At 43.3% G+C, this 27,894-nt stretch overlaps 1 protein-coding gene across 1 annotated transcript in view; it reads left to right on the top strand.

Annotated features, from left to right (window-relative positions):
* LOC133138612 (polymeric immunoglobulin receptor-like) overlaps positions 1-27,605 on the top strand; it is a 192,544-nt gene extending 164,939 nt beyond the window's left edge. Inside the window, exons 15-21 of the mRNA XM_061257520.1 lie at positions 18,061-18,098; positions 18,622-22,202; positions 22,294-22,602; positions 24,051-24,183; positions 24,994-25,103; positions 25,672-25,718; positions 26,838-27,605. Coding sequence (XP_061113504.1) covers positions 18,061-18,098; positions 18,622-18,825 — 242 coding nt within the window. The 3' untranslated portion in view covers positions 18,826-22,202; positions 22,294-22,602; positions 24,051-24,183; ... (1 more) ...; positions 25,672-25,718; positions 26,838-27,605. The remainder of the gene's footprint in view (positions 1-18,060; positions 18,099-18,621; positions 22,203-22,293; positions 22,603-24,050; positions 24,184-24,993; positions 25,104-25,671; positions 25,719-26,837) is intronic.
* The last annotated feature ends 289 nt before the right edge of the window (positions 27,606-27,894 follow it).

The following is a 27,894-nucleotide window of genomic DNA, read 5'->3' as shown; positions in this document are numbered from 1 at the left end:
CGTCATCTCCTGACGGAGAAAGCCACCCAGCTCCTAGTCCAGGCGCTCGTCATTTCCCGCCTGGATTACTGCAACTCCCTCCTAGCCGGTCTCCCAGCGTGCGCCATCAAGCCCCTCCAGCTGGTCCAGAATGCTGCAGCCCGCTTGATCACCAGTCAGCCCAGGTCGGCTCATGTCACCCCGCTTCTCATTGGCCTCCACTGGCTTCCTATTGCCGCACGCATCCGATTCAAGGCCCTAGTGTTGGCATTTCAGGCTGCTAAGGGGACTGCCCCACATTACATACAATCCCTGATCACTCCCTACTCCCCAGCTAGACCACTCCGGTCTGCCAGCTCTGGTCGCCTTACGATTCCCTCTCTACGGGCACCTGGCGGTCGAGCTGCACGTTCACGCCTGTTTTCCGTTCTGGTTCCTCAGTGGTGGAATGACTTGCCTACCACTGTCAGGACAGCAGAATCCCTCCCCCTATTTCGACGCAGACTCAAAACACACCTCTTCAAACTCTACCTTAGTCCCCCCTCCTGATTTACCCCGCCCCCCCCTTCTGATACCCCTATCCCTGTCTAACCCCCCCCCCCCCCCCCCCTCAAAAAAAAAAAAAAAAAAAAAAAATATTGCACTTATATGACGACTATATGTATAGAACAGCAGTCCAGGTGTATTTTTCTAGTTCTGGATGTGATGCTTTGACTTGTGGTAGAACCTATGCACTTGTAAGTCGCTTTGGATTAAAAGCGTCTGCCAAATGAATAAAATGTAAATGTAATGTCTACGGTCAGGAGTGCGAATGATATAGTCAGTATCACTTAACTTCTCTTCCACAGTGTAAGGACCTGAGAAGCGAGCAGACAGCGCAGAACCTTGAATAGGCAGCAAAACCAGCACCTGATCTCCGACACTAAAGGAGCGCACAACCGACTTCCGGTCATAACGCTTTTTCATAGCGCTCTGAGAAGTGGTAAGTGCTTCTTTTGCCATAGAGCAAGCCCGATGTAAGCGCTCTCGAAACTCACTTACATAGTCCAACACATTAGTGGACCTAACAGACGAGTCAGACATGATTTGTTCTTTAAGAACTTGCAGGGGCCCTCGTACTGTGTGACCGAAAACCAATTCGGCTGGGCTAAAGCCAAGGGACTCCTGCACAGTTTCTCTTAGGGCAAACAACGCAAAAGGCACTCCTTCGTCCCAGCTATTTCCAGTTTCCAGACAGTATTTTCGTAAAACTGATTTAAACGTCTGATGCCAGCGTTCGAGCGCACCTTGCGATTCGGGATGGTATGCGGAAGAGACCTTATGCTTTATTGCAAGGGAACTTAAAATCTGTTTAAATATCTTTGACAGAAAGTTAGATCCCTGATCGGTCTGAAGCGTCTTAGGGAAGCCAAAGGTTGAAAAGAACTTGGTTAAAGCCTTCACCACTGCTTTAGCAGTAATGGCACGGAGAGGAATCGCCTCCGGAAATCGTGTAGCTGCACACATGAGGGTAAGTAGAAATTTATTTCCGCTTTTACTTTTCGGTAACGGACCCACACAATCCGCTATCACTTGAGTGAATGGTTCACCCATAACAGGGATAGGACATAGAGGAGCAGGAGGAATTACCTGGTTGGGTTTTCCCGTCACCTGACAACTATGGCAGGTTCTGCAATATTCCGTAACCGTGGTCTTTAATTTGGGCCAGAAAAAATGTTGCAAAACCCGGTTATACGTTTTGGTTATTCCTAGGTGACCAGACCAAGGGTTCTCGTGTGCCAACGATAACACCTGCTGGCGATACGGTGTGGGTACAACTATTTGAGTTACCACACCCCAATCCATGCCAGCGGCAACAGGTAATGACCATTTCCTCATCAACAGATCCTTTTCCACGAAATAAGCTACTGGCCTATCTTTCACAGCTTCAAGGGTGACAGCAGATTTAAAACACTGCTTGAGTGATGTATCCGTTTTCTGAGCGTCAATAAGCTGCTCGCGTGTGACTGGCAGCTTCATCGAAAGTATCTCCCTTGACAAGTGTTTCTCCTTTACCTTTTTGGGCGATCTCTCGGGTACCGGAACATCGCTAGCGAACGGAGTGGCTAAGATAGAGTCTGACAAATTCACCTGCTCGCCCCATTTTCGTGCTTGTGCTCGGGTAAGCACACATGCAGGGTAAATGTCAGGGGGAGTTTTCGAAACCTCTGGCGTAGCGTGTGTCTCAGGGTTTTTCACAACCTCTAGTACAGGGTACACTTTTCCACCGGCAATATCGTTCCCCATAATGAGGTCTATCCCTGGAACTGGTAAAGAAGAACGCACGGCTACTTTAAAACAGCCAGACATTAAATCCGTGTTAACTTGCACCTTATGCAACGGAACACTAATAAAACCCATCTCGATTCCTTGCACTATGATGTCCGCCCCACAGGAGGACGTATCTGACAAGGGCAAGACCCCCGCCAGTAAGAAGGACTGGGATGCCCCAGTGTCCCTTAAAATTCGAACTGCCTTTTGGACATTCGGTTCCCCAACCAGAGACACAAATCCTTCAAATACGAATGGCGCGTAGCCAACGCTACCTTCTTCACTGGTACTGGGAAGTTTATGAGATACTGCTCTAACCAACCCGGTAGGTTTTGGGGTACTGGTATTTTTATTTTTTAATAAATAGCAATCTGCTATTACATGACCCTTCTTGTGGCAGTAAAAACACTCCCGCTCTTCCTTAGAGCGTGTAGGGGGACATTTAGGGGTTTTAACTGATGACGCAACCTCAGCTTCAGCAGTTTTCCCACTAGACGTCGCAAACACACCTGTATGTGTGAGGGTAAACTCATCGGCAAAGATTGCCGCCTCATTTAAGGACGTAACCTTTTGCTCATTCAAATATACTACACACCTCTCTGGCGTGCACTTCTTAAATTCTTCCAATAAAATTAATTCTCGGAGTGAATTATAGTCTGTGGATTTGCTAGCAGCACACCATTTATCGAACAGAGCTCCCTTCTCCCTAGCGAACTCAACAAAAGACTGAGTCGAGGTCTTTCGGTAGTCTCTGAACTTCTGCCTATAAGCCTCCGGCACCAACTCATAAGCACGGAGCACCGCAGCCTTAACGACTTCATAATTTAAACTATCGGCAAGCGACAAGGTAGCCACTGCATCCTGCGCTTTACCGGTCAGTTTACACTGCAGCAAGGTGGTCCAAATGTCTTTTGGCCAGTTAAGTGCAGTAGCAAGGCGCTCAAAAGTGCTAAAATAGGTATCCACCTCCGTCTCCCGAAAAGGGGGAATAGCTATGTGCCTTCGCACGTCATAGTGCGTAGAAAGTGGCGCGGGCATAACTGAGGCTGGTAACGTAGCAGCTTGCACAGCGGCGCTCTCCAACTCTCCGTCTCCGCCTCAATCTCCAGTGTCCGCATAGCTAATATATGCTCAAACTCAATTCTCTGAGCTCTTTCTATGGCCTCTCTGGCTTCCCGTTTCTCCCTGGCTTCTTGTTCTAGTTGCAGGCGGGCTAAACGAATTTTCAACCTCGCCCCAACCATCGACTCAGACGACGCCGACACCGGCGAGAGCCCTTCGAACCTCGGCAGAGTTACCGGCTGCGGCGGGGTAATCGGCAACGGCCTCTCCTTCTCCTCCGATCCGAAGGAAGCCGCAGCACCCTGCTCCAGCTCAGGTTGGACCGCAGGCAGGACAAAGATACCCAGCTCTACCAACTTATCCCATACCACAGACCGAATATTTTTTTTCAAAGACTGTGTTGTTACTGGGATGCCATAATGCTGTGCAATACGAATTAATTCTGCCTTACGACACTTGTCAAAACCAGAAAGGTTTTCTAATAAATGTTTCCACTTCAAACTCCGCGTGCTTGGTTTCAATGTTCTCCATTCTGAATACAGCAGTTTCTGTACAGCCTACGAAGCACACTCAATGGTTGACGATATTTACAAAACGCTCAATATCCCGGACGAGCCCCCATTTTTGTTACGTTCTCAGGCGTCCAGGGGTAGGAGGGAGTACGCAACAAAATTATAATGAAATAAAAATGACCGGGAGGATGTATTTGAGCGCTATTGGAGTAAAAATGATCGAACAAACCAGGTTTGAGGTGCAATAGGTGTATTTACAAAAATGTACAGTGGCGGTGCTATTTACAGTTTTCAAACAAAAAAACTCACAAGACAAAGACACATCGGGTACGAGGCCAAGGGACCTGGGTGTTGCCAAATCAATTAAATGAACAAAACCAAAGAGAGCTAAAAACAAAATACATACTAACTGTAACAAAATAATATCTCTACTCTATAATCAAAAGTACATAGGTGGCAATCACCCCTTTCCTAAGGTGTCTAAACAATGGTTCACCCTACGTGCAGCAACAGTGTATAGAGGCCTCTGTCTTACCTGCCCCAGGGCCTACACACGGACAACCACATTCACAGGAGTAGGAGAACGGAGGAACACGCATGCACACAACAGGGTTATGAAGGGAATGAATAGGCAAGTCAAGCATCGCCCCCTATAGGGCAGCCAACACAGTTTATATAAGCAAAGGGATGTGATTGGTGGAGGCGGGACCAGGGCAATGATGATGGACAGCAGGGACAGCGAATGGAAATGGTTGATGGCTTCATCTGTAGAGTTTAAGGGGGGGGGGGAAACAGACAGACATACATACGTGGAACGTAACATGGAGGCCGAACGAAGAGGTCTGGCAGGGGTGTAAGGTCTGATGATTTTTTGTAGGTAAGCTGGAGCAGACCCCTTAACTGCTTGGAAGGTGTAATATCGTAATTAATGCCCAAACAACAGTGTTGCAGAGAACCAAGTTTACTGTAAACTCAACACAGCACTTCACGTGCTAACATTCTAAGTTCAACAACATGAGTCTCTCGCTCTCTCACTTCCGGGGTCAACCTTCCACTGGGGGCTTCCACTGGGAAAAGGCATATACTGCACCAACTACAACATTCCTCCCCCTCAAGTTTGTAACCCATCAAGTCTTAAACAAAACACTTCAAGACTCAATGGCTATGAATTGGTTACAAGTTCATCCTGTCAGGCGCTTTCCGTGGTCGTTCAGACAAACATTGGGGCTGTTCCATGCAGCCAGGCACCCTTGGCATTTCGGCAGTCTGGTTGTCCTTTCGAGCCTCTTGAATTTCAAAGCCTTGTGCAGTTCCGTCTCCACCCATTTTGGAGTCCCCGTGGGGGTGTAGTCTTGGGGGTGCACTCTAGTGTCTGCGGCACAGCGGGTGGAACTTCATCCTGGTTGGCACAGGCGCGCAGGTGATCTTGGTGCCGTCGGATTATGCGGCCATTATTGAGTTTGACTCTGAACAATACTGGACCTGACTTTTCAACCACTGAACCCCGAAGCCACTTTTCTCCACTTCCAAAGTTAAAGGCATATACGGGGTCCCCCTCCTGCAAGATTCTGGCCTTGGCATGCATGTCATGAGCTTGTTTTTGTGACTGTTGTGCTCTCAGCACCCGCTCCTTCAACCCTGCGATTTGAGTTTCCTGCCCATTAAGAGCTCTGCTGGTGACACTCCAGTGGTCGCAAGGGGTGCGATTCTGTATTTCAACAGGAAACGAGCCAGCTTAGTCTCCAGTGTGCCTCCGTCCATCTTTTTCAGTCCCTCTTTCACTGTCTGTACAGCTCTCTCCGCGAGCCCATTGGATGCAGGGTGGTAGGGGGAGACTGTTACATGTTGGAAACCATTGAGTCCTGCAAACTTCTGAAAGTCGTCGCTTGTGAATGTTGTGGCATTATCAGTGACCAACATATCCGGCAGGCTATGAGTGGAAAACGTGTGACGCAACCACTCCCCGCAATCCCCATCACATGTGCTTTGATCCATTTGGAGTGGGCAGCCACAATGATTAATGACATCTTTCCCATAAAGGGACCGGCAAAGTCTACATGCAGACGTGACCAGGGGGTCGCAGGCCAACTCCACGGCTGAAATGGCGCTGCAGCTGGTAAGTGTCAGACTTTCTGACAGGCGTGACATTGGTTGACTGTTGCATCAATAGCAGCGTCCATATTCGGCAACCACACTAAACTGCGTGCCCTACTCTTCATTCGTGACATACCTGGGTGCGCGGCATGAAGTTCATCGATAACCTTCTCCTTGCCCTGTGGCGGCACAATCACGGTGGTATTGCTTTGTTTTCCCTCAACAAACCCATAAGTGGCTTGTGGTCTGTAGTGACTGTGAAGTGGTGGCCATAAATATAGTGGTGAAATTTCATTACACCAAAGATAATTGCGAACATTCCGCTCTGCTGGCGCTAGGCTTCGTGAAGCAAAGCTAATCGGCCTTTCTGTACCATCGTTCATGACATGAGATAATCCTGCTCCTACGCTGTACGGGGAGGCATCGCAAGCCACCACTAGGGGCTTCCGAGAGTCAAACTGGACCAGTAAGTTAGAGGACTGTAGTAAGCGCTTAGATTGAATTGAATGCAGCCTCTTGTTCTGCATTCCATCGCCTGGGAACATTTTTACACAGTAAGAGGTGTAAGGGAACTAACACTGTTGCTGCATTTGGCAGGAACTTGTGGTAATAATTTATCATTGCTAAGAATTACTTTAACTCAGTAGTATCTTGTGGCACAGGGGCATCAGCAATCGCCTGAACTTTAGTTGTGGTGGGATGCAACCCGTCCGAGTCAATTCTATGCCCCAAGTATTCAACCTCCGGAGCCATAATGACACATTTTTCCCGCTTCAGCTTCAAGCCAGCCATGGAAAACTGCCGCAAAACCTCCTCCAGGTTCCGCAAATGCTCCGTGTTGCTCCGGCCTGTGATGAGAACATCGTCCAGATATATCAGCACATATGGCAGGCCTTGGAGAAGAGTCTCCATTGTTCTCTGAAAAATTCCCGGGGCGGAGGATACCCCAAAAGCAAGATGATTGTAACGGTACAGGCCCCTGTGTGTGTTGACTGTTAAGTATTCCTTTGTCGGTTAGTTTATTCTGTGTTTTTGTAATTTATTATTTTTCATATTCATGTCTGATTTTCAGTTTTCATTTATTCGTTTTTGCACTCGTCTTCCCCTGTGATGTCTGTGTCTTAATGTTTTCTCAGCCCGAGTCAGTTCCCTGTCTGCCTGCTTCACTTTCAGGTTTCGTCATTTTCCGGTTTCCCACAATTCCTTCTCAGTCTCAATTTTCTTTCTTCCTGCTGTGTCTCCATTTCATGTTTATATATAGCACTGATATACTAATCCCAACTAATACAGAATTTGTACAGTACTAATTACATTAACACACTAATATGTTCGTCTCACAAACAAAGTAACATTCACTAGTTTTGGGATTTATAGTTTAATCACGTAGCTAACATATTAATATTCTCTATTTCTGCACTGCTCTGTAGCTCCACCTCCCTGTTCTATCTGTGATTGTCTGCCTTGATTCAGCGAAGTGTTCCTACCTGCTCCCCCCTATCGCTACGTTCCTTAACTCTGTGCAATTGTCCACTCCCTAGTCTGGAGTCGTTTGTATTTGATGTGTGTCTTTGTGAATCCAGTCCACATCTTCGTGCATGCCTCATTATTGTATTATTGCCCTTTTATGTGTCTCACCTGATGTTTATTAGTTAGACCGCCCTCACTCCCATGCCCCGCCTAGGTTGTCTCATTGCCCTGTGTATTTATACCTGTCCTTTTCAGCTGCACTTTGCTAGTTTCATTCTTTTGTACTTTCGCATATTTGCACTGATTACCTGTTTTTTGTACCCAGCCTGCATTTTCAATACGCTCTGTCTGCCCCTTCATCTGCCTCTATTAAACCTGCCATTGTTTCCGTTAGATCCCTCTGCGCATGGTTCCTCTGCTCCACCATTGTGACAGTAAGAGCAGTCGGAGAGTTGCAGGTTTGATCCCGTCCTGGGTATGTCCCTGAGCAAGACACCTAATCCCCAATTGCTCCTGATGAGCTGGTTGGTGCCTTGCATGGCAGCCAATCACCGTTGGTGTGTGAGTGTGTGTATGAATGGGTGAATGAGAAGCATCAATTTGGATAAAGGTGCGATATAAATGCCAACCATTTACCAAGTGCAAGCCTGGTTTCCCATTAAGACCTATGTTAAGTTTGTTCAATGACTAATTTTTCCATTTGGTTACACAAAATACATAAGATATCACAACAACAGCAAAGGCTCTCCTATCGTCCTCTCCAACCTCTCAGCTGCCCCAAAATAATTTTCACTGACCGAAAGAGTCACATTGAGTCCTACCTGATGCCAGCTGTCAGGTCAGCTTGAGTCACCTATGCACTATTTATAGGAGCACAAGGTTCACACCACCGCGTACCACCCCAAACGCTTCTCTTTGCTTTGTACGATCGGCCAAGAACGGCTTGTCTGTGTCCAGAGGGCAAATATGGTCCCACTCCAGGTACCCCTGGGGTGCTTTCTGCTCCCTCATCCCCAGTTCCGGCTATCATCCACTAGTTCTCTTTCCTTTAGTCCACCTAACCCTGGCACCCACTATTAATCCAGAGCCAGCTAGTTATGAGCCAGAGGAGGGCCTGCACCAATTGAACTGAATCCACAAGGGGGGTCTGCATCAATTGAACAGGAACCTCAACGGGTGCAGGAGCTAGCTGGGGGCCTTGAGCCACCAGAGGGGGTTGTGCTTAACCCAGAGGATGGAACAGACAAACCCGAGTTACGCTGCTATGAGCGGAGCACTCAAGGCAAAAGGCTCAGCTGCTGTCAGGACTGGGTGGTCTGGTTTACCACTAATAACGGACACCTCGCCTTGCTGTTTATAAGCCATGAGGGCCATTTGTTTTGGTACTCTTTTGTCCCTGTTCTCTCTTTCCCATCTTCCCCCTGATATCACTGCCAGCTTTATTGAATTATCACCATCAGTTGACTTGAGACTTGAGGAATGGATCAGTCTCCCCGCACAATCTGCCACCCGCCCGATGCTCCTACCGGTCTGCCAACTGCCACGACCTAGAGAGTTATTTTCTACCTACTGATCCTGCGTAAAAGGGATGATCCATTTCCTGGCACTTTGGCTGAGTGAGCGATCTTGCAGTGTTTTTTCCAAACCGCTGTTGCTTGACCCACTGTTTGTCTCTGTGTTTCTCTGTCACCGGAAGCGCCTCCCCTACACTGTTCTGTTTACATGTATGTGTCTGTTGGGTTGAACATGTAGGCAAGGGCTTTGGTCATCTCCCTAGGTTTTTTATTTTTATTTCATCTATTCTGAGAAGCATTTGTAATTTTAAGTTAAGCTTCTGTTCTGTTGAAGCATTATCACATTGACAGTTACCTTTAAGGCTGTATGGAGCTGCCTGCTCATTTTTTTGACATACCTCGCACTGCACATGTTGACTTGCTAAGGGCTTAAAAGGCAGGTGCTGTAAGTTGTTGAATGATGTTGCTGGTGTTACCCCCCTTGTGGTAATAGAAAACGATTGAATCTTTTACCATCTTGTAACGTCTTTATTTTATACACTAAATTACACGCCGTGGTATCGATAAGAGTATCGATAAATACCGGCACCGATAAGGAGTATTGGTATTGGTATCGGTATCGATAAAATCCTAACGATACACATCCCGAGTGTTGACACTTTGCTTGCTTTGTAGTCTCTCTGAAATTTAACCATGTGGGTTTGGCCTTGATGGAAGAAAAACCCATTGTTATGTTTTGAACAGTACTGGTGTAAAGAGTATTTTTGCCTGAATAAACACAACCCAAATGTATGGATTCTGGATTGTATGGACTCAGCATGAGCATTTTTGTTACCTGAGTCTTTTGTCCATCAGCTCATTCCGTAGTCCTCCTGTTCATTCATTAGTTTCTGTTTGTCATTTTAGTTCCTTCACCTATGTATTTATACCCCTCTGTTTCCCATATTCCTTTTCCTTGTTTTGTGCTTACCTCTGACTTTCCAACATTTTTCTGACTGCTTGACCTGTATTCCGACCCGTTTTGTGCACCCCAACTTCTGTTTTCTGTTTTCTGATTCTGTTGCCGTTTTGGTCTGGATTCTCCTTTGTACTGTTGCACAGTCGGACTGCTTTCTGGCAAATTAACTTTTACCTGTGATATCGACTCTGTTTTATCCTTATTACATCAGTTGGCTAGCGATTGACTTGTTTAACCTGCTTGGAAATGAATAAAACCTGCTATTCTGTGTATTTCCTGATTGCGATCGGTTCCTCAGCCCTGGACCTAAGTCGAAATATGCTATTTCTATGCTACTAATTGGCTCTATTCACTAGGCTGGCTACTGATACAGGTGTGCTATTAAATGTGTTTGCCCTTGAATGGTTTATATAGTGCAGATGATAGGGGAGAATCACAGAGAACCAATGATGAGTCCACGGGGGTGCCCACGTATTTCTCACTGCTAAGAAGTTACCAAGCAGCCATACACTCAGCACTACATGCTATCTTGCACAACACACAGTCTCCCACATGAGTCACACACATGCACACACACATTTGTACCTGGATCAATATAGACACATCCAGCAATAGTTGAATTGTTGAAGTATAGATAGAGATGATGTACAGTATACTATATTACATCATATATTACAATACATAATATACATATTAATCATAAAATGGTCCATATGAACAGGTCAGTACCAGATTCGCAGTCCAAGTGGGGGCAGTATCCTACAGCTTCACCCTTGCTTTATTTGCATGTCATTTCCTTTACTCAGTTCATGGCAACATACACCCAGCCAGAAGTGGAACGGATACAGAAATAGTTCCTGTTTCTCTCAGACACAAGATCCACTGAAGAACAGAAGCCTTCAGTTCCACCAGCAATGAGGCTAGCTTTTGTCTTATCCTTCCTCACAGGTAAACATGGACATCTTCCCATTGTTCTGCTAAAATTTTACACTGATGTTGAAAGGCTGATATAATTCATTATTTTAGAACAAGACAAAAGTACTGTTAGTTTCTGCAATGCCAGGGTTTTAATGAACTTCAAATTGTATCCACACAATTACTGTCGAGCAGAAGTATGGAAATAAAAAAAAAATAGTTTGCTGAAGATATGGCCTATAATTACCTCACGTGCATGTCAGTGGTAAGCTCTTGTATATGAGTTCATATAACCTGTAAATCTGTTATAGTTGCATTAAGTAATGTAATTGTGATAAGGTGCTGAATTATGGCCTCTACAATTACTGTGCTCTCATTCACTGAGAAAACATTCATGACAAATCAATGTTGTTTGAACAGATGTACAAAGTATCTATGGTAAAGTATCAATGTAAAACATTTTTGGTGTAGTTATGAAATGGACATAAATACAAAACACTTGTTTGTGCTTTTTCTTTAGGTGCCTACTCTGTAGTTGTATGGGGTCCAGGGGAGGAGAGGGCCTTGGTGGGAGACAGCCTGACAGTCTCATGTAGATATACAAATTATGTTGAGAATGTGAAATACTGGTCCAGAGAAAATATGTTGGGGAAAGGGTTTTTGGTGAAGACTGACGGCACAACCAACGACAACAGAATTTCGATTACTGATAATAAAGCAGAGAGAGTCTTCTCTGTAACTATGAAGGATCTCAAAGAGGACGACGATGGATGGTACCAGTGTGGAATATCTATCCCTGGTTGGTTTGAGTATGATGAAACAAGTCTGGTGCACATCAGTGTCAAAAAAGGTACTATTTTTTCATAGAGATTTTTCATAGTGCTATTTATCACAGGAAATGGCTGTTGAGCTCCGAGCATTGTGACATGTTCTGGGGGTGCGTGAGCAAATGATCACCCCAAAATGAAGCACTCAGTAATTTTAGAAAATATTAATATTAAGCAGTATGTTCATGGTGCACAATGTATACAGTACCTTATTATTATTTTATTGAATATCAATTGCTTTGGTTTATTTTATTTTTAAAGAGCCCCTAATGCATAAGCACTTGGAAAGAGAGTTGCATTTTGATATGTTCTATGAATATGTGGTGTAAAAATAAAAAACAAGCAACATTTTTGAGATATAGGGATCGATCTTGGACTCACAGTGATCACATCCTTGAAAATCTAATTCTGTATGTATTTCTTTCGTTTTTCTTTCTCAGTCCAGGCTCCGGAGTACGTGATGAACCAAACGAAAGGAAAAGCAACAGTCCGGTGTAAATATCACAAATCTTACACCGACCATGTCAAATACTGGTGCAAAGACAAGCTGCCCTGGTGTTCTACCCTGGTGAAAACAGGTGGCACAGATACTCACGGCAAGATCTCTATCAGAGATGATAAGAAAGAGGGCGCATTTTACATCACTATGACAGACCTCACCAAGGATGATGAGGGGCCATACAAGTGTGGAATATCACAATTTCCCTTTGATGAACAAGTCTTGGTGAATGTTCGTGTCAATGAAGGTATGGAGCAATCAAAACGCTGTTCATTTCTTAGCAGTGTAATGAATGTAAACATTTAGTTCACATTGGCAAGCAATCCAAACCAAAGTATCATTAGCAAATCGACCAAGGTGGGAAATATGCAATTTTACACTGGTCATATCTGAGTCATCTAACATGTACATATTACTGAGTGGGTATAATTATGTACACCAGGGTATACTGCTTACTTTTTTATTAATTTATTCTCTTAGTACAGCATATCGCCGTTTCACTGTTTTAAATTTACTTACTCAATATTTCATTATTTCAACAATAGCACAAAGGGGATTCATTATTTCATGAAATCTGCACATTACATTACATTACATGGCATTTAGCAGATACCTGTACAAGTAACAATATCTATACAATCTATACATAAGTGCCATTACAGTCTAAGGCTAATCATGGTGGTGAGTTGGGGAGGGAAAGGTGTAGCCTGATGAGATGGGTCTTCAGTCTGTGCTTGAAGGAGGTCAGAGACTCTGCCGTTCTGACATCCACCGGGAGGTCATTCTACCACCGTGGGACCAGGACAGACAGCAGTCGTGAGCGTGAAGTGCAGACCTGTGTGTCTGATGGGGGGCAGGAGAGAAAGAGTTGGGTGTCATCGGCATAACAATGATAGGAGATGCCATGAGCAGAGATAACAGGGCCAAGGAATCTCGTGTAGATGGAGAAGAGGAGGGGTCCGAGGACTGAGCCCTGGGGGACTCCTGTAACAAGGGGGCGAGGGGTTGACACTCCTCCAGCCCAGGACACCTGGGAGGACCGGGCAGAGAGATAAGATTTGATCCACTCTAAGGCTATGCCACAGATCCCTGTAGATGCCAGGGAGGCTAAGAGGATGGAGTGGGTGACCGTGTTGAACGCCGCACTGCTCACACGCAAAAAACACAGAAACAATACTTAAGTTCCCTGGAGGTACTACACACAGCTAGTGGAAAAAATGCACTTCTCTGCCGAATTGCAAACAATTCCACTGTTATATAGCATCGCTCTGAGCACGTCTATATAAACCGCTAATTACTAATGCAAACTAGCGATCTAATAATTATCCTAACAATTGCAGCGTCCAAAGTATCTAACTGATTCTGATCACCTAATCAGAATAACAGAACCGAGCGAAACTGCCGGCGGCTGGTGAAAAACACACGAGATTTGCTAACTAATAAAAAATGCAACACACCTGGTCTAACTAACGCAGCAAATTGACAACAAATCTACAACAGCTGATAGACTAACAAGGTTTCCTTATTACCTACTGCTCACACGCAAAAAACACAGAAACAATACTTAAGTTCCCTGGAGGTCTTCAACTACACACAGCTAGTGGAAAAAATGCACAAAGGGGATTGACTGGCCGAACTACACAGTAATGGTCACACTTAGAAACTCTGTATGAATTATTAAGCATCGCGCATTGCTTTCTAATGAAGCTACAGTAGGACACAGAGTTGGTTGCTTGCTCTCATAGAACGCTGAATGTCAGAGCTAAGCAGCTGGCACCATGCCCACAGGCTTGCACAAAGGGGTTAAAGAAGCTTTTGAAAGGAAATTTTAAAGTTTATAAAACTTTTTACATTCCTCTAGGTGATACCATGCCTGATCTCTGGGGGCCTAGGAATGTATCTGGCATGGCATCCAGCAGTCAAACCATCACATGTCAGTATGCTGCAGATTACACAAAGAGTGTTAAATACTGGTGTAAAGACTCGGGTGCGGACGTCTGCAGCCCCGAGGTGAACACTCATGACAAAGAAAGAGAAGACAGAACTCAGATCAGAGATGACCCTTCCAACAGAGAGTTTGTGATCACCATCAGAAACCTCACAGGAAACGACACAGGCTTGTACTATTGTGGAGTGAAGCAGTCTTCCTCCCACAAAGATAATCGGGTTCCAGTGAACCTGCATGTTGATGCAGGTAAGTGTGCTGTCACTGCATCATGGTTTCAGAAAGGATACTTTAAGTCAAATGTAATTCAAATGTAATTTATTGATGATATGTATTTCATTTCATGCATATCTTTTTTTTTTTTTGCATGTCTAGTCAAGTCTCAAGTAGAACCAATTCCTGCATCCACAACAGAAAAAGGATCAACATATGTAAAAAACCATTCGTAAGTAAACCATAATAAAATATTCTAAACAAAAATAACAAACATTAAACAGTACAGATGATTTTAAGAGGTTACTGCAGGAAATATTTTCTTTGAATCTCTGATAAACGTAATCATCAATATAGCCAGCATTAGCTACATTGGCTTAGGAGGTAAGAGCAGTCGTTTACCAGTTTGATCCGGCCTTGTGTGTTTCAAAGTGTCCCAGAGCAAGACACCTAACCCCCAAATGCTCCTCACGAGCTGGTTGGTGCCTTGCATCGCAGCCAATCACCGTTGCTGTGTGTATGTCAATGGGTAAATGAGTAGCATCAATTGTACAGCGCTTTGGCTAAAGGCACGATGCCTACCATTTACCACTAGCACAGATGGATAACCTAGAACAAAGCACTCTCCATTACTCACCGGTGTAAATGAATATGTTGACATAACCGATCATGTGAGTGTTTGTCTCAGTGATAGGAAGTCTCCGTCTATGTTGGTCCCACTCGCTGTTTCCTTTGGGGTTCTCCTGCTCTGCTGTGTGGCTGCTCTTATCGTGTGCAAGATCAAACGTAAGTTCATCATTATATGACAGAAATTGTCTATTTTCTGTGTGGAAAAGCACTTGTGATTATTTTCCCCTTCCAGGTGGTATGATTATTCTTGATGGCTGCTCACTTGCAGGGTAATTTAGAATAAGAATGCATGAAGTTTGGGCTCGCTGTTTGTTGGAGACTTTTCTCTACTGTTTGGAGATTGACTTCTTCAAGATTCACTTGTTCATTCTTTCTTTGAGGGAGTATGTATTGTGAATACCAAATACACCCATGTGTAAATGTTGTACCCTTGGTGACTGCACTTGTGGTTATCACATTGTGTGTGGTAAAGTCATGTTCTGGAGAGACATAAAGAAAAGGACAGAGTGAATCCCATGATGGCTGCTTCTGTGCAGTGCAGTCCATGAGTATTTGGACAGTGGTACAATTTCTGTTCCTTTGGCTCTGTACACCAGCACATTGGATTTGAAATGAAACAATGAATATGAGGTTAAAGTACAGAGGGGTGTTTATATATTTCATTACATTACATTACATTAATGGCATTTGGCAGACGCTCTTATCCAGAGCGACGTACAACAAAGTGCAAACCCATAACCAGGGATAAGTGCGCTGAAAGACCCAAGAGGGAAGTACAATTTCAACTGCTACCTGCACAACAAAGATAAGGACCAGGGCTCATTTGATCATCTTTTTTTAATTTTTTTTTTCCTTTCTTTTTTTAATTGTAATACCACAACACGCAAATGTATGAACAAACCGCTTACCTAGCCAAACACTGCTTACCTAGCCAAACTAAACATCCTGATACACAAGTAAATATCACAGAAAGACAACAATTGAGGTTTACAGGGACGTAGGGAGGGACAGGGAGAGGTGCAGCTTGAAGAAGTGCGTCTTCAGTTTGCGCTTGAAGATGGAAAGAGATTCTACTGTTCTGACCTCCACTGGGAGTTCTTTCCACCACCATGGAGCCAGAACAACAGTAGTCGTGAGTGGGAGGTGGAAGTTCAGAGAGGGGAGGCGCCAAGCGGCCTGTGGAGGCCGAACTAAGAGGTCTGGCAGGGGTGTAGGGTCTGATGATTTTTTGGAGGTAAGCTGGGGTAGACCCCTTAACTGCTTGGAAAGTGTAATATCGTAATTAATGCCCAGACAACAGTGTTGCAGAGAACCAAGTTTACTGTAAACTCAACACAGCACTTCACGTGCTAACATTCTAAGTTCAACAACATGAGTCTCTCGCTCTCTCACTTCCGGGGTCAACCTTCCACTGGGGGCTTCCACTGGGAAAAGGCATATACTGCACCAACTACAACAGAAGGCTAGCACCAATGTTTTGAATTTGATATGAGATGACAGGCAGCCAGTGGAGGGAAGTAAGCAGGGGGGTGACATGCGAGTGTTTGGGAAGGTTGAAGACCAGATGAGCTGCAGCATTCTGGATAAGTTGGAGTGGTCTGATGGCGGACGCTGGGAGGCCAGCCAAGAGGGAGTTGCAGTAGTCCAGATGGAACAAAACCATCGCTTGGACCAGGAGCTGGGTCGAGTAGGGGGTGAGAAAGAAGCAGATTCTCCGTATGTTGTCGAGGAAGAACCTGCATGTCACCGCCGCAATATTCTCAGAGAGGGACAGTCTGCTGTCCATCACCACGCCGAGGTTCCTTGCACAGGGTGATGGCGTAAGTGTGGTATCTCCGAGGGAAATGGAGAGATCCAGATGGGGAGAGGCAATGGCAGGGATGAATATCATTTCAGTCTTACCTGGGTTGAGCTTTAGATGGTGGTTGTCCATCCAGCTCTGGATGTCACTCAGGCAAGCAGAGATATGGGCTGAAACCTGTGTATCAGATGGTAGGAATGAGATGAAGAGTTGGGTATCGTCTGCATAGCAGTGCTAGGATAGACCATGTGCATTGATAACAGGGCCAAGGGAACAAGTGTAAAGAGAGAAAAGAAGTGGGTCTAGGACTGAAGAATATTCCAAATGGCAAAGATTCAGCTCCAGAAAGATCAAAGATGATCTACAATAATCTGTAAGTGCTGTTACAGTCAGAAGATGTTTAATTGAAGCTAAGCTATCAGCAAGAAGCCCCTGTAAAGCACCATTGTTGAAAAAACAACAGCAGAATCGGTTAAAGTTTGGAACACATCGATTGGCCCAAAGATAAATGGCGTAACATTCTGTAGACTGATGAGAGTAAAATTGGTGTTTTCGGAACTAGTGGTCGTTGATAGTACGTCAGATGACCCCTGGGTACTGAATTCAAGCCAAAGTACACTGTAAAAAAAATTCATAGGAAGTGTGGAATGTAGTTTGTTCATCCTGGGCTGAAATACCTGTTTCTAGGTGCCAGAAGTTGGTTGACTCAATGCAACGCAGATTTATTCAGTTTATACAGTAAGTGTTTGAGTTTGAAGAGAAAAATGTTGACAATGCCATTTTTTGAACAGATTAATATTTCCATTTCTTTGCTTCCTGTAAAAGAATAATGCAGACTTGATGCAATTTGTGAATGTTTTGATTTGGAATTGAATGCGTAATGTTTCCACGACATTTGAAATATGGACCTAAAAGCTGTTAAAAATATTAGCACTTTATTCACTTTTTTAAGCGCACTGCTATTTATTTGAACGCAACTGTATTTAGTTTACTAATTCTCTTCCTCAGAATAAAAACAGCAACACAGCAACTGTCATGTGGCCTACTTTCCCAGGCCCGAGTCAGTATGCTTGCCACCCCTATGATAGTAAAAATCAGAGTGGTTTCATGTACCACTTTGTCAAAAACAGAACTTTTAATGTAATAGAGTTTCTAGTGAGACTACAAAAACATTTTTTACCGTGTAAAATATATCACTGAAATGCTACGCTTCTTCAAACATTGCAGCCATAACTATTTATAATAAAACAATATTCATATAATTAAATGGTACCACTGCTGCTTAGTTTGTACATGTTTGCAGTCACATGAGTCTAAACTTCATTTCATTTCAGGTAACACAAGACCAGCTGTGGCAGACAAAGGGGAAAAGGTACTTTGATCTTTGATTTCGAGAACGTCTTCTTCGAAATTCCCAAGCAATTTATCATCCCCTTTAAAATACTTTTCAAAGAAAATAATATCTGTATTATATTTTTTACTTTGCCTTGCATTGAATAACGTGGGTAGTGGTTTTGTAACTTTTATAAAGTCTACAGTCATATGCATAATATAAGGAGTCTTAACCCTTGTGTTGTCTTAAGGGTCAAAAATGCCAGCCACAATGTTTAACAGCAAAGAAATGAAAATAAAATAAATTTAAACTTGAAATTTGATGTCATAGTTTGTGATGAGTGACAGGTTGTTTCTTCATGCAAAATAGATTTGATTTAAAATAACATTAAGTTGCTTTATTTTAGGGGTTTAGAGAGGGCGGGTAATTTTTGACCATTAGGACAAGGGGAGTATACAGAATGTTAAGACTACACGATGGTTCACACTTTCATTAATGTTTCTAAAGGCTTTTAGGAATGCCCCTAAAGTCGAGGCTTACCATCATTTCCGCCCTGTTACAGCCCCCAGCAGCCAATGAACCGACGTTACTGCCCCCAGCAGCCAATGAACCGACCTACGAAGAAGTGACCAATGACAGACCAATGAGCGAGGACAGTGCGCTGGAGCCGAGTGTCTGTTTGTACTCAGTAGTGGATTTACAGCAGCGCACACAGACGCCTCCAGCGGACCAAGTTCTGTACTCTACTATCAACACTGCAAGATAGGCCCTCGACTCTCACTGAACTCCACACACACCGAGATGTTCTTGTTTTTTTATTCATACCTGGGTCAAATTTATATGGGAACGCTCTGACATTCAGTCATTCGGATCTTCACCAAATGTTGCTCATCAAAATTTATACTTGCATATGACATAATCCTAATAAGAATGACATTTAATGAAAACTCAAAATATATGAAAATAGCATACATTTTCCTCTGAATTTGGTAATAAAGATGCTTCTTTTTAAATTGACAATGGTCTGTAGGAATTCTACTGTAATTTAATTTGTTCAAATTTTTCCCTTTAACAATTCCCTTTTTTTCTCCCAATGTGGTAGCCAATTAAACCCTATCTAATCCAATTAGTGTTAGCCGGGGGATACACCGCCCACACCCCGTCCCTCGGCAGCCCGAAGGGATCTGGTGATCCGAGAACAACACGCCTTCTTCAAGCCGTCTCGTCTCATGGTCGTGACTGTGATTCCCGGGGTGCTGTTATGGTAATGGCGATCCGTTAATCCTGCCAAGTCCCTCCCTCTGGAGCAGCGAGCCAATTATGCTGCTCCATGAGAGCTGGCCCAACTTCTAGCAGGACTGGGAATCGAACCCCGGTCCTCGGTGTGCAACTGCAATGAACTGCAACCGCAAGTCCGCTGCATCTTAACCTGTTGCGTGTAAAAACTGTTGTTTCAACATTTCTAAAGATGAAACGGTGCACAATTATTAATAGTGACACCTATATACTGCAGCCCGCCTGATCACCAGTCAGCCCAGGACTGCCCCACCTTACATACAATCCTCAATCGCTCCCCAGCTAGACCACTCCAGTCTGCCAGCTCTGGTCGCCTTATGGTTCCCTCACCACGAGCACCTGGCGGTCGATGCCTTGCCTACCACTGTCAGGACAGCAGAATCCCTCCCCCTATTTCCTGATTTACGCCCCCCCCCCCCCCCCCCCCCAAAAAAAAAAAGAAAAAAGACTTATTGCATTACTGGCATTCGGCAGACGCTCTTATCCAGAGCGACGTACAGTTGGTTTTGAATACAGCTATTTAACATGAGCTCTTCATAGTTGGAGATGAACTGTAAGATATACTTTGACATCTTAATAAAGATATGTATGAATTAATACCCCTTACTTCTTGGCTGTATTTAACTTAAAGAACAGTGGCATGAAGGATTGGAACTTGGTCAATTTCCCGTTTTCCAGTATGCTTTGATTTTTTTATGAGATTATTTTTAATTTTCATAAATAGACATGGGGTGTCACAGATGGTGTCATTTCCTCAATTTCCAAATACATTTTTTATGAAAATGCAGAAATAGCAGGTTTTGCGTTTTTGTAAAAATAACAGTTCTAAAACTGTCTAACTGATGTGTTGCATCTGTGCTACTTGAAATTTGGTTTTCATCTATTCTGGGTAAACGGCTGGGGTCAGACATTTTGTTTTTCTCTCAGTGCGTCCTCAGTGAAGTCACACATGAAATACACTCAAATTAAATACACAAGCTTACTGCGCATTTCCGTTGAAAGCTGGTGCACATGAAAGTATCGTACTTCCTTCTACAACCTTGTGCAAATATGATGGTCAGGAAGCCATTAAAGGTTGTAGCTAAAATGTCAGACCACATGAACGGCTGGGCTGATAAACCTGCGTAGCAATGAGGGGGAGAAAATAGTGCTTTCATGTTTTCTGTGGTTTTCAAGCGATCAGTGTTCAGTCCAGACCTGATCTGTTGAATAGCAATTGAAATAGACACATTACAAGGTGGAATTAACTTGAGTAAACTGTTGATGTAATTTAAAAATATACAGTACTGTGCAAAAGTCTTAGGCACATGTAAAATAAATTCAGTAAAGAAAATATTCTTAAAATAATTATTAAATCAACAGTTCAAATATCAAGAAATGTGCTATAAATAGCAATGAACAGTTAAAAAAAATCTAAATCTAAATCAAATCAAACCTTTAAAACCTTTAAATTCTGCATCAACTCAATCCTGCAGGCTTTCTATATGAAAATCAGCTGGTAGGTTGTACCAAACATATGGGAGAAATTCTTCAGTCTTTGACTGTCTCACTTGCTTCTGGCTCTCCAGATAGTCCCAGACAGCCTAGATCAAGTTTTTGTATCCCAGGGGATTCATTCATTCATTATCGTAACCTGCTTATCCTGAACAGGGTTGCAGGGGGGCTGGAGCCTATCCCAGCATACATTGGGCGAAAGGCAGGAATACACCCTGGACAGGTCGCCAGTCCATCACAGGGCACACACACCACTCACTCACACACTCAAACCTACGGGCAATTTAGACTCTCCAATCAGCCTAACCTGCATGTCTTTGGACTGTGGGAGGAAACCGGAGTACCCGGAGGAAACCCACGCAAACACGGGGAGAACATGCAAACGCCGCACGGAGAGGCCCCGGCCGACCAGGATTCGAACCCAGGACCTGCTGGCTGTGAGGCGGCAGTGCTACCCACTGCACCATCCATGCCACCATCCTATGAGAAATTATTATTTTTTATTCCCTTTCACCAATATCTCAACCCTTCTTTCTCATGAATGTGTATATACACTCACTGAGCACTTTATTAGGTATTTATTAGACCTCTTTTTTAGACTTCTACTGCTGTAGCCTTAGAGTTATGATGTGTTGGGTGTTCAGAGATGCTCTTCTGCATACCACCGTTGTAATGTGTGGTTATTTTTACATCACATTACATTACATTAACTGCATTTGGAATTATTTGAATCACTGTCACCTTCCTGTCAGAGTCTGGCCCTTCTCTACTGACCTTTCTCATTAACAAGGCGTTTCTGTCTACAGAACTGCTGTGCGTGAAAATCCCAGGAGACCAGCTACTCAAACCACCCTGTCTGCCACCAACAATCATTCCATGGTCAAAGACACTTTGATCACATTGTTTCCCCATTCTGATGGTTGATGTGAACATTAAGTGAAGCACCTGACCCGTATCTACATGATTGTATGCATTGCACTGCAGCCACACAATTGACTGATTAGATAATGACAAGAATAAGTAGGTGTAATAAAGTAAAAATGTTCCTAATAAAGTGCTCGGTGTATATTGTTTATGAAAATTCTCAGGGATGTGTATTTACAATTTTACCAAGCAAAGTCCAGCCCTTAAAACTTTATTTCCTGCTAAGCAGTAGGAGGAAATATTATCAAGGAATATGTTAAAAAGAAACAAAAGTAATAAAAAAAAGGAAAGAAAAAAAAGGAAAAGAAAGTGGGAAGTTCAGCACAGGAAATCCTATTTTGTCAGTGTTGTGAGACACTGAGGATCACCACGGTTAGATGTGTTTACTGACTATGGATCCAGCCATCTTCATCCTGCTTCTCTTTTTAGGTAATTTAACTGCCAATTACACATGTCTTAATGTAATTAAGTATTAATGATTAAGTAAGAAGATGAATCTCCTATATGCATTTTTTCACAGGTCACTTATCAAGAGGACAATACAGAGCAGACACATCAGGAGCCGTTTTGCTGCAATTGCCTTTTAATCCATATTTCAATAACTATGAAAAGGGCTGCTGCAAATTTTACCCGGATGTCTGTGTCCCTGTGGTGGACAACAGAAGATACTGCGCTGACTTATATAAGGGAAGAATATCTATAAACGAATACAGTGGACTTATGGTTGTGAGGATCTGGAACTTACAGAAGTCAGACGCTGGCCTGTACCGGTGTGCTGTAACGCAATCACCGTATCACATTTACATGGACTTCTCAGTTGAAATACGAGGTAAGGCCCATATTGCTGAATAGTGTATGCTAATTATTTTAATCTTAGAAAGTTCATTACAGGAGCCAATCGCAGTAATAATCTGTGTTCTCTCAGTCTCAGCACTATAGGAACTGTCGACAGAATCACTTCACTTCTGCCGGGATTCCTGTCCTAAACTGGCAGTTAATCTCACTTTTAAATAATTCAAATATTTTGATTTCAAATGTTAAAGAGAACATTATGTCTGTCTGTAACATAGCTAGAAAAGGGACAATCGATGTGAATGTTTTGATATTTTGTCTTGCTTGCTTTTCAATATAATTAATAGATTATACCGGCTATAATGGTGTCTTTCAATTAAAAACCCATTGATTTCTGTGAACTGTGACATAATTTTAGTTTTAACTCCATATTGGATTTGAAAGGAAACCATGAATATGAGGTTAAAGTGTAGACTGTCCATTCTAAATTGAGGGTATTTGTATCCATATCCAACATCTGACAGCATACCAACCCTTTAATCAATAAAGTTACGAGCCAGAGACAAAGTGTTGTGGATATTTTTGTTTTATTTTAGCCTTTTGTACAGCACCTGTGGTCTACACAGTCACTCAATCAATCTTGTAATAATATTAATTTGTTATTTAGCTTTTATCCAAAGTGACTCACAGTTGATTAGACTGTACAGGGAACAATCTCCCTTGGAGCAATACACGGTTAAGGCCCCAACAGCTGTGCAGATCTTATCATGGCTATACTAGGGCTTGAACCACCAACCCAGTCAAGTACCTTAGCCACTAGGCTACAGGCTGCCCCAGTCATGTACCTTAGCCACTAGGCTACAGGTTGCCCCAATAATGTACCTTAGCCACTAGGCTACAGGCTGCCCCAGTCATGTACCTTAGCCACTAGGCTACAGGCTGTCCCAGTCATGTGCCTTAGCCACTAGGCTACAGGCTGCCCCAGTCATGTACCTTAGCCACTAGGCTACATGCTGCCCCAGTCATGTACCTTAGCCACTAGGCTACAGGCTGCCCCAGTCATGTACTTTAGCCACTAGGCTACATGCTGCCCCAGTCATGTACCTTAGCCACTAGGCTACAGGCTGTCCCAGTCATGTACCTTAGCCACTAGGCTACAGGCTGCCCCAGTCATGTACCTTAGCCACTAGGCTACAGGTTGCCCCAGTCATGTACCTTAGCCACTAGGCTACAGGCTGTCCCAGTCATGTACCTTAGCCACTAGGCTACAGGCTGCCCCAGTCATGTACCTTAGCCACTAGGCTACAGGCTGCCCCAGTCATGTACCTTAGCCACTAGGCTACAGGCTAACCCCTGTAATACAATACAGAGGGTAGCCTATAATACACTGTAATGTACAATATTACTGAAAGCATAATAAGCAGCAATGGCAGCCAAAATTTGGACAGGATGTCACTAAAAACGGATGCTCGTGAAATTGAACAGACTCAGCGAATCGACAGAGCCCACCTCTGCCCTCGCTGATGTCAACCGCCAGGCCCGCCACAGTCAGTGTGGACACCACATCCGTCACACCCGTGGAGAGCCCCAACGAGTCTCAGAGCAATGGAAGCTTGAGGTAGAGATTCACACCCTTAAAAATAGGAGGACGGTGTTCAACTCTACTGAGAAATAAGGGCCATATAAAGGGCCCAGGCCGCAAACCTACAGTGCTCACTAGCTGGCCAGCATTTAGCAAAATGTCAGTACAGCTGTCCACTCTTAAGCAGCTGAGGAGAGGATCAATCGTTCAAAAATTCAGAGCAGTTAGCAATGAACAGCTGCTGCTAGAGTGGATTTGCAAAATGCTATCAAAATGAGGACTCTCAAGACACACACGTGTACACACACACACACGCACACACACACACACACACAGTCTCTCTCAAAACAGATGTTTAAAAAACACATCCCAGTTAAGGACAACACATCTTGCATTCCTTTCGACATAGTTAAAAAGTCTCCATTTGCTACACATAAATCATATTATTGTAACACAACAGTAGTCACTGTAACAAAATGTGTAACAGTAAATGTAAGAACACAAAAAGTGTGTCTGATATAAACACTTTTTTTATTTTTGAGAGTGTATTATGCAGATGAATATGTGCTTGCCTTATCACTTTTACACAAAGATTGACATAGTACTTCAAAATACATATAAAATTAGAATTTCTCAAGAAAGCAAAAGTCTAGCACAAGTCTAGCAATGAGCCTGTAGAATAAACCTTCACATAATTACTATGCAAGTCATGTAGGGCCTGTTTCACGGACACAGATTAAGCTTAAATCCTGGTCTAAATTAGTATGGAGTGTCTGAGAAACTGGCCCCTGATGTTCCGTACAAACTGCGATAATTCCCTCTCTACATTGCTGTGCTACTTTCCAGGTTTAAAACAGACATGTGGATATTGCTGGCTGCTGCCCTGAGTTTGCTGCTGATGCTCATTCTTATCATCTCAGTAACCATTGCGGTTCATCACAGGAAGAAATACAAAGGTATGTTTACTGCATGCTGGTCATAGACCCAGATTCATAATGGCCAAGTCTGTAACTGCCTTAGCCCAGAAGTATTCCAGAGTGAGACCAACATTGACTAACTGCCGAGTGATTTCATATACTGTGTGACATGGTATCCATTGTGTGTGTATACAATGCACTACTGCACATATGAATAAGACAAAGACTTAGAATAAGTGGTCCTGAAGAAATTAAAATGTAGTTTTTTGACGACTGTATGTTTCACACTCTGTGCCTATCATGTTTGTTATTACAGAAACATTCATGACTGCCTACAGTAAACACCAGAGCTAAACAGGGCTCTTTGTTTGTAATCTATTTTGGTGACTTGAAGTTTCAAATGAATCCATCAGATGTCATGTGGTAATAGGCTGAAATATCTGCCAGACATGTCTCAGAACCTTTATGAATCATAATTTGAAAAAATATATATTTTCAGTCACAATTTAAGAACAAGAATAACTTATTTCACACTCTGGAAACTGACCAGTATAAAAAGATATATGGCTGCATAAAAACAGTCTGGATGTTGCCTTTATTTCCATAGAGAAAAGTGGAACTGCTCCATGTGATAGCTCATCCTCCTCCATCTCAGTAAGTGCAATACAGGACCTTTTCTGTCTGACTCAGTGTGCAGTCCTGTTTGTTTGTTAAAGGGGCAGTTCACCCAAAAATGAAATGAGGGTATGTTTCCACCTACCCACAGTAGTAACCGTCCATCTAGATGAAATTAACAGCTCTTTCCGAATACAATCCAGAGGCAACAAAAGATCTTACGTTGTTAACTTTTTCACTGAGACCTACTTCTTCTTCCCAAACAAGGCAAACTGTGTTTATCCCCACAACGTGTCTACCAAAGCATAGCAGTATTCTCGGGCGAAGTGACATCATTGTTCTGATCAGTGTTCAGTTAACTGTGCTTAGCCGGCCTGCATATCAAAGTGTATGTGTGCTACAGTGACTGACAATACAGCATAGCTGCTGTGCTTCTACTCCTGTGTACTCCAGATTGATTAGGCATGGCTATGGAAAATACATTTCCATTTCCTCTTCTTATTCTGCTTTCAGGCCACAAGGCTAAGGCATATATTTTGCTTTACCGGAGTGAACTACAACAAAAATGTATAAAACACAATACATTTTGAAGTGTCCGTGAGCAAGACACCTAACCCCTAAATGCACCTGATAAGCTGGTTGGTGTCTTGCATGGCAATCGCCATTTGTGTGTGTGTGTGTGTGTGTGTGTGTGTGTGTGTGTGTGTGTGTGTGTGTGTGTGTGTGTGTGTGTGAATAGGAGAATCAATTGTACAGCGCTTTGGATAAAGGCGCTCTATAAATGCCAGCCATTTACCATTTAAATTTCAGCAATGTGATCTGGATCAACAGATACTACTGCGGGTGGTCGCATAACTTAATTGTATAGTTAATGGTTTTGAGTTGAATGTCCACAGGAAATGCCAACAGCTAAATGTCTCTCAGTGTAATGCCTACAGCTAAATGTCTCTCAGTGTAATGCCTACAGCTAAATGTCTCTCAGTGTAATGCCTACAGCTAAATGTCTCTCAGTGTAATGCATACAGCTAAATGTCTCTCAGTGTAATGCCTACAGCTAAATGTCTCTCAGTGTAATGCCTACAGCTAAATGTCTCTCAGTGTAATGCCTACAGCTAAATGTCTCTCAGTGTAATGCGTACAGTGTGATTTCTCATACAGGGCTCCACCTCCCAAGATGTGAACGCCATTGTCTACACCACAGTAAATTTCAAAACCTGTGAGGAGCCCACTGGACTGTATGCTAACCTCAATGTTCAGAAGAGCTCTGCTGCAAGATGCCCTCAATCCTATGGCCATCACGATTCCGGAGAGACCGTGGAGTACTCCACACTAGCAGTCAGGCAGAAGTAGTGTGTATGGGAATGTCTCTAGGAAGGGGTATCACAGACTCTTTAGACTCATTTAGTTACTCAGCCTTAGTGTTCCTCCAGTCTGTGCTGCTTAACTATGGAAGTCTACAATCTGGTAGCAGTCATTTCTTGTGTAATATTAGTGTGTTCAATATTAAGAATGTGGAGTACAGTACCTGGTATGTAAAGAATATCTAGTGGTATGTGCACTTGCCAAAGCAAATGTGTGCATTGCATAATCTTGATACTGTATACCTGCAAAACAATTGAAAGGTTACTGTAGGTGATCATTGAACTGCATAATTATGAAAATGCTTACATCTTACATAAATTAGCAAGACATGACAGAGCTTTAAATGATGTTGGCTAACAATGCTAGTTTCAAGCACACTGTGTCTGAGAAATAAGGTGACTAAATGTTACTTGGTTAAATTAAGGTTAGGAAAAATTAAAGATATACTGAAGACTCAGAAACCAGAAAATATGAATCTTGATTTAGACAAGGCGTTATTGGAAATGAGAGAAGATATTATGAATTTGTAAAACGCATCCTTGATTAAATTTAACCTGGCCTCTGCTGGATTATTCTGCAAGGTAACTAATAACTGACCCTGGCTCTCAGCTGCTCCCAGATTTCACTGAGGTTTTAAATAAATTAAAATGGATTAACAACCACAACTACAACTACAACTAAAGCAAGCTACAGAACATTTTTTACCCCTTTTTCAGCAAGGGGGCATAGCAAACCTCTCAAGTCTCACCCATTGACCTTGAGACACACGCATTTCAACCAGTTCACACGCTCACACGCCACACCTGTCTTTTCTCATGGTGAGTCGGCCGAGAAGGGATAAAACCCACTACAC

The sequence above is a fragment of the Conger conger genome, chromosome 10 (genome assembly GCF_963514075.1).
Source record: "Conger conger chromosome 10, fConCon1.1, whole genome shotgun sequence".
Lineage (NCBI taxonomy): Eukaryota > Metazoa > Chordata > Actinopteri > Anguilliformes > Congridae > Conger > Conger conger.
This window is presented reverse-complemented; position numbering and strand designations above follow the sequence as displayed.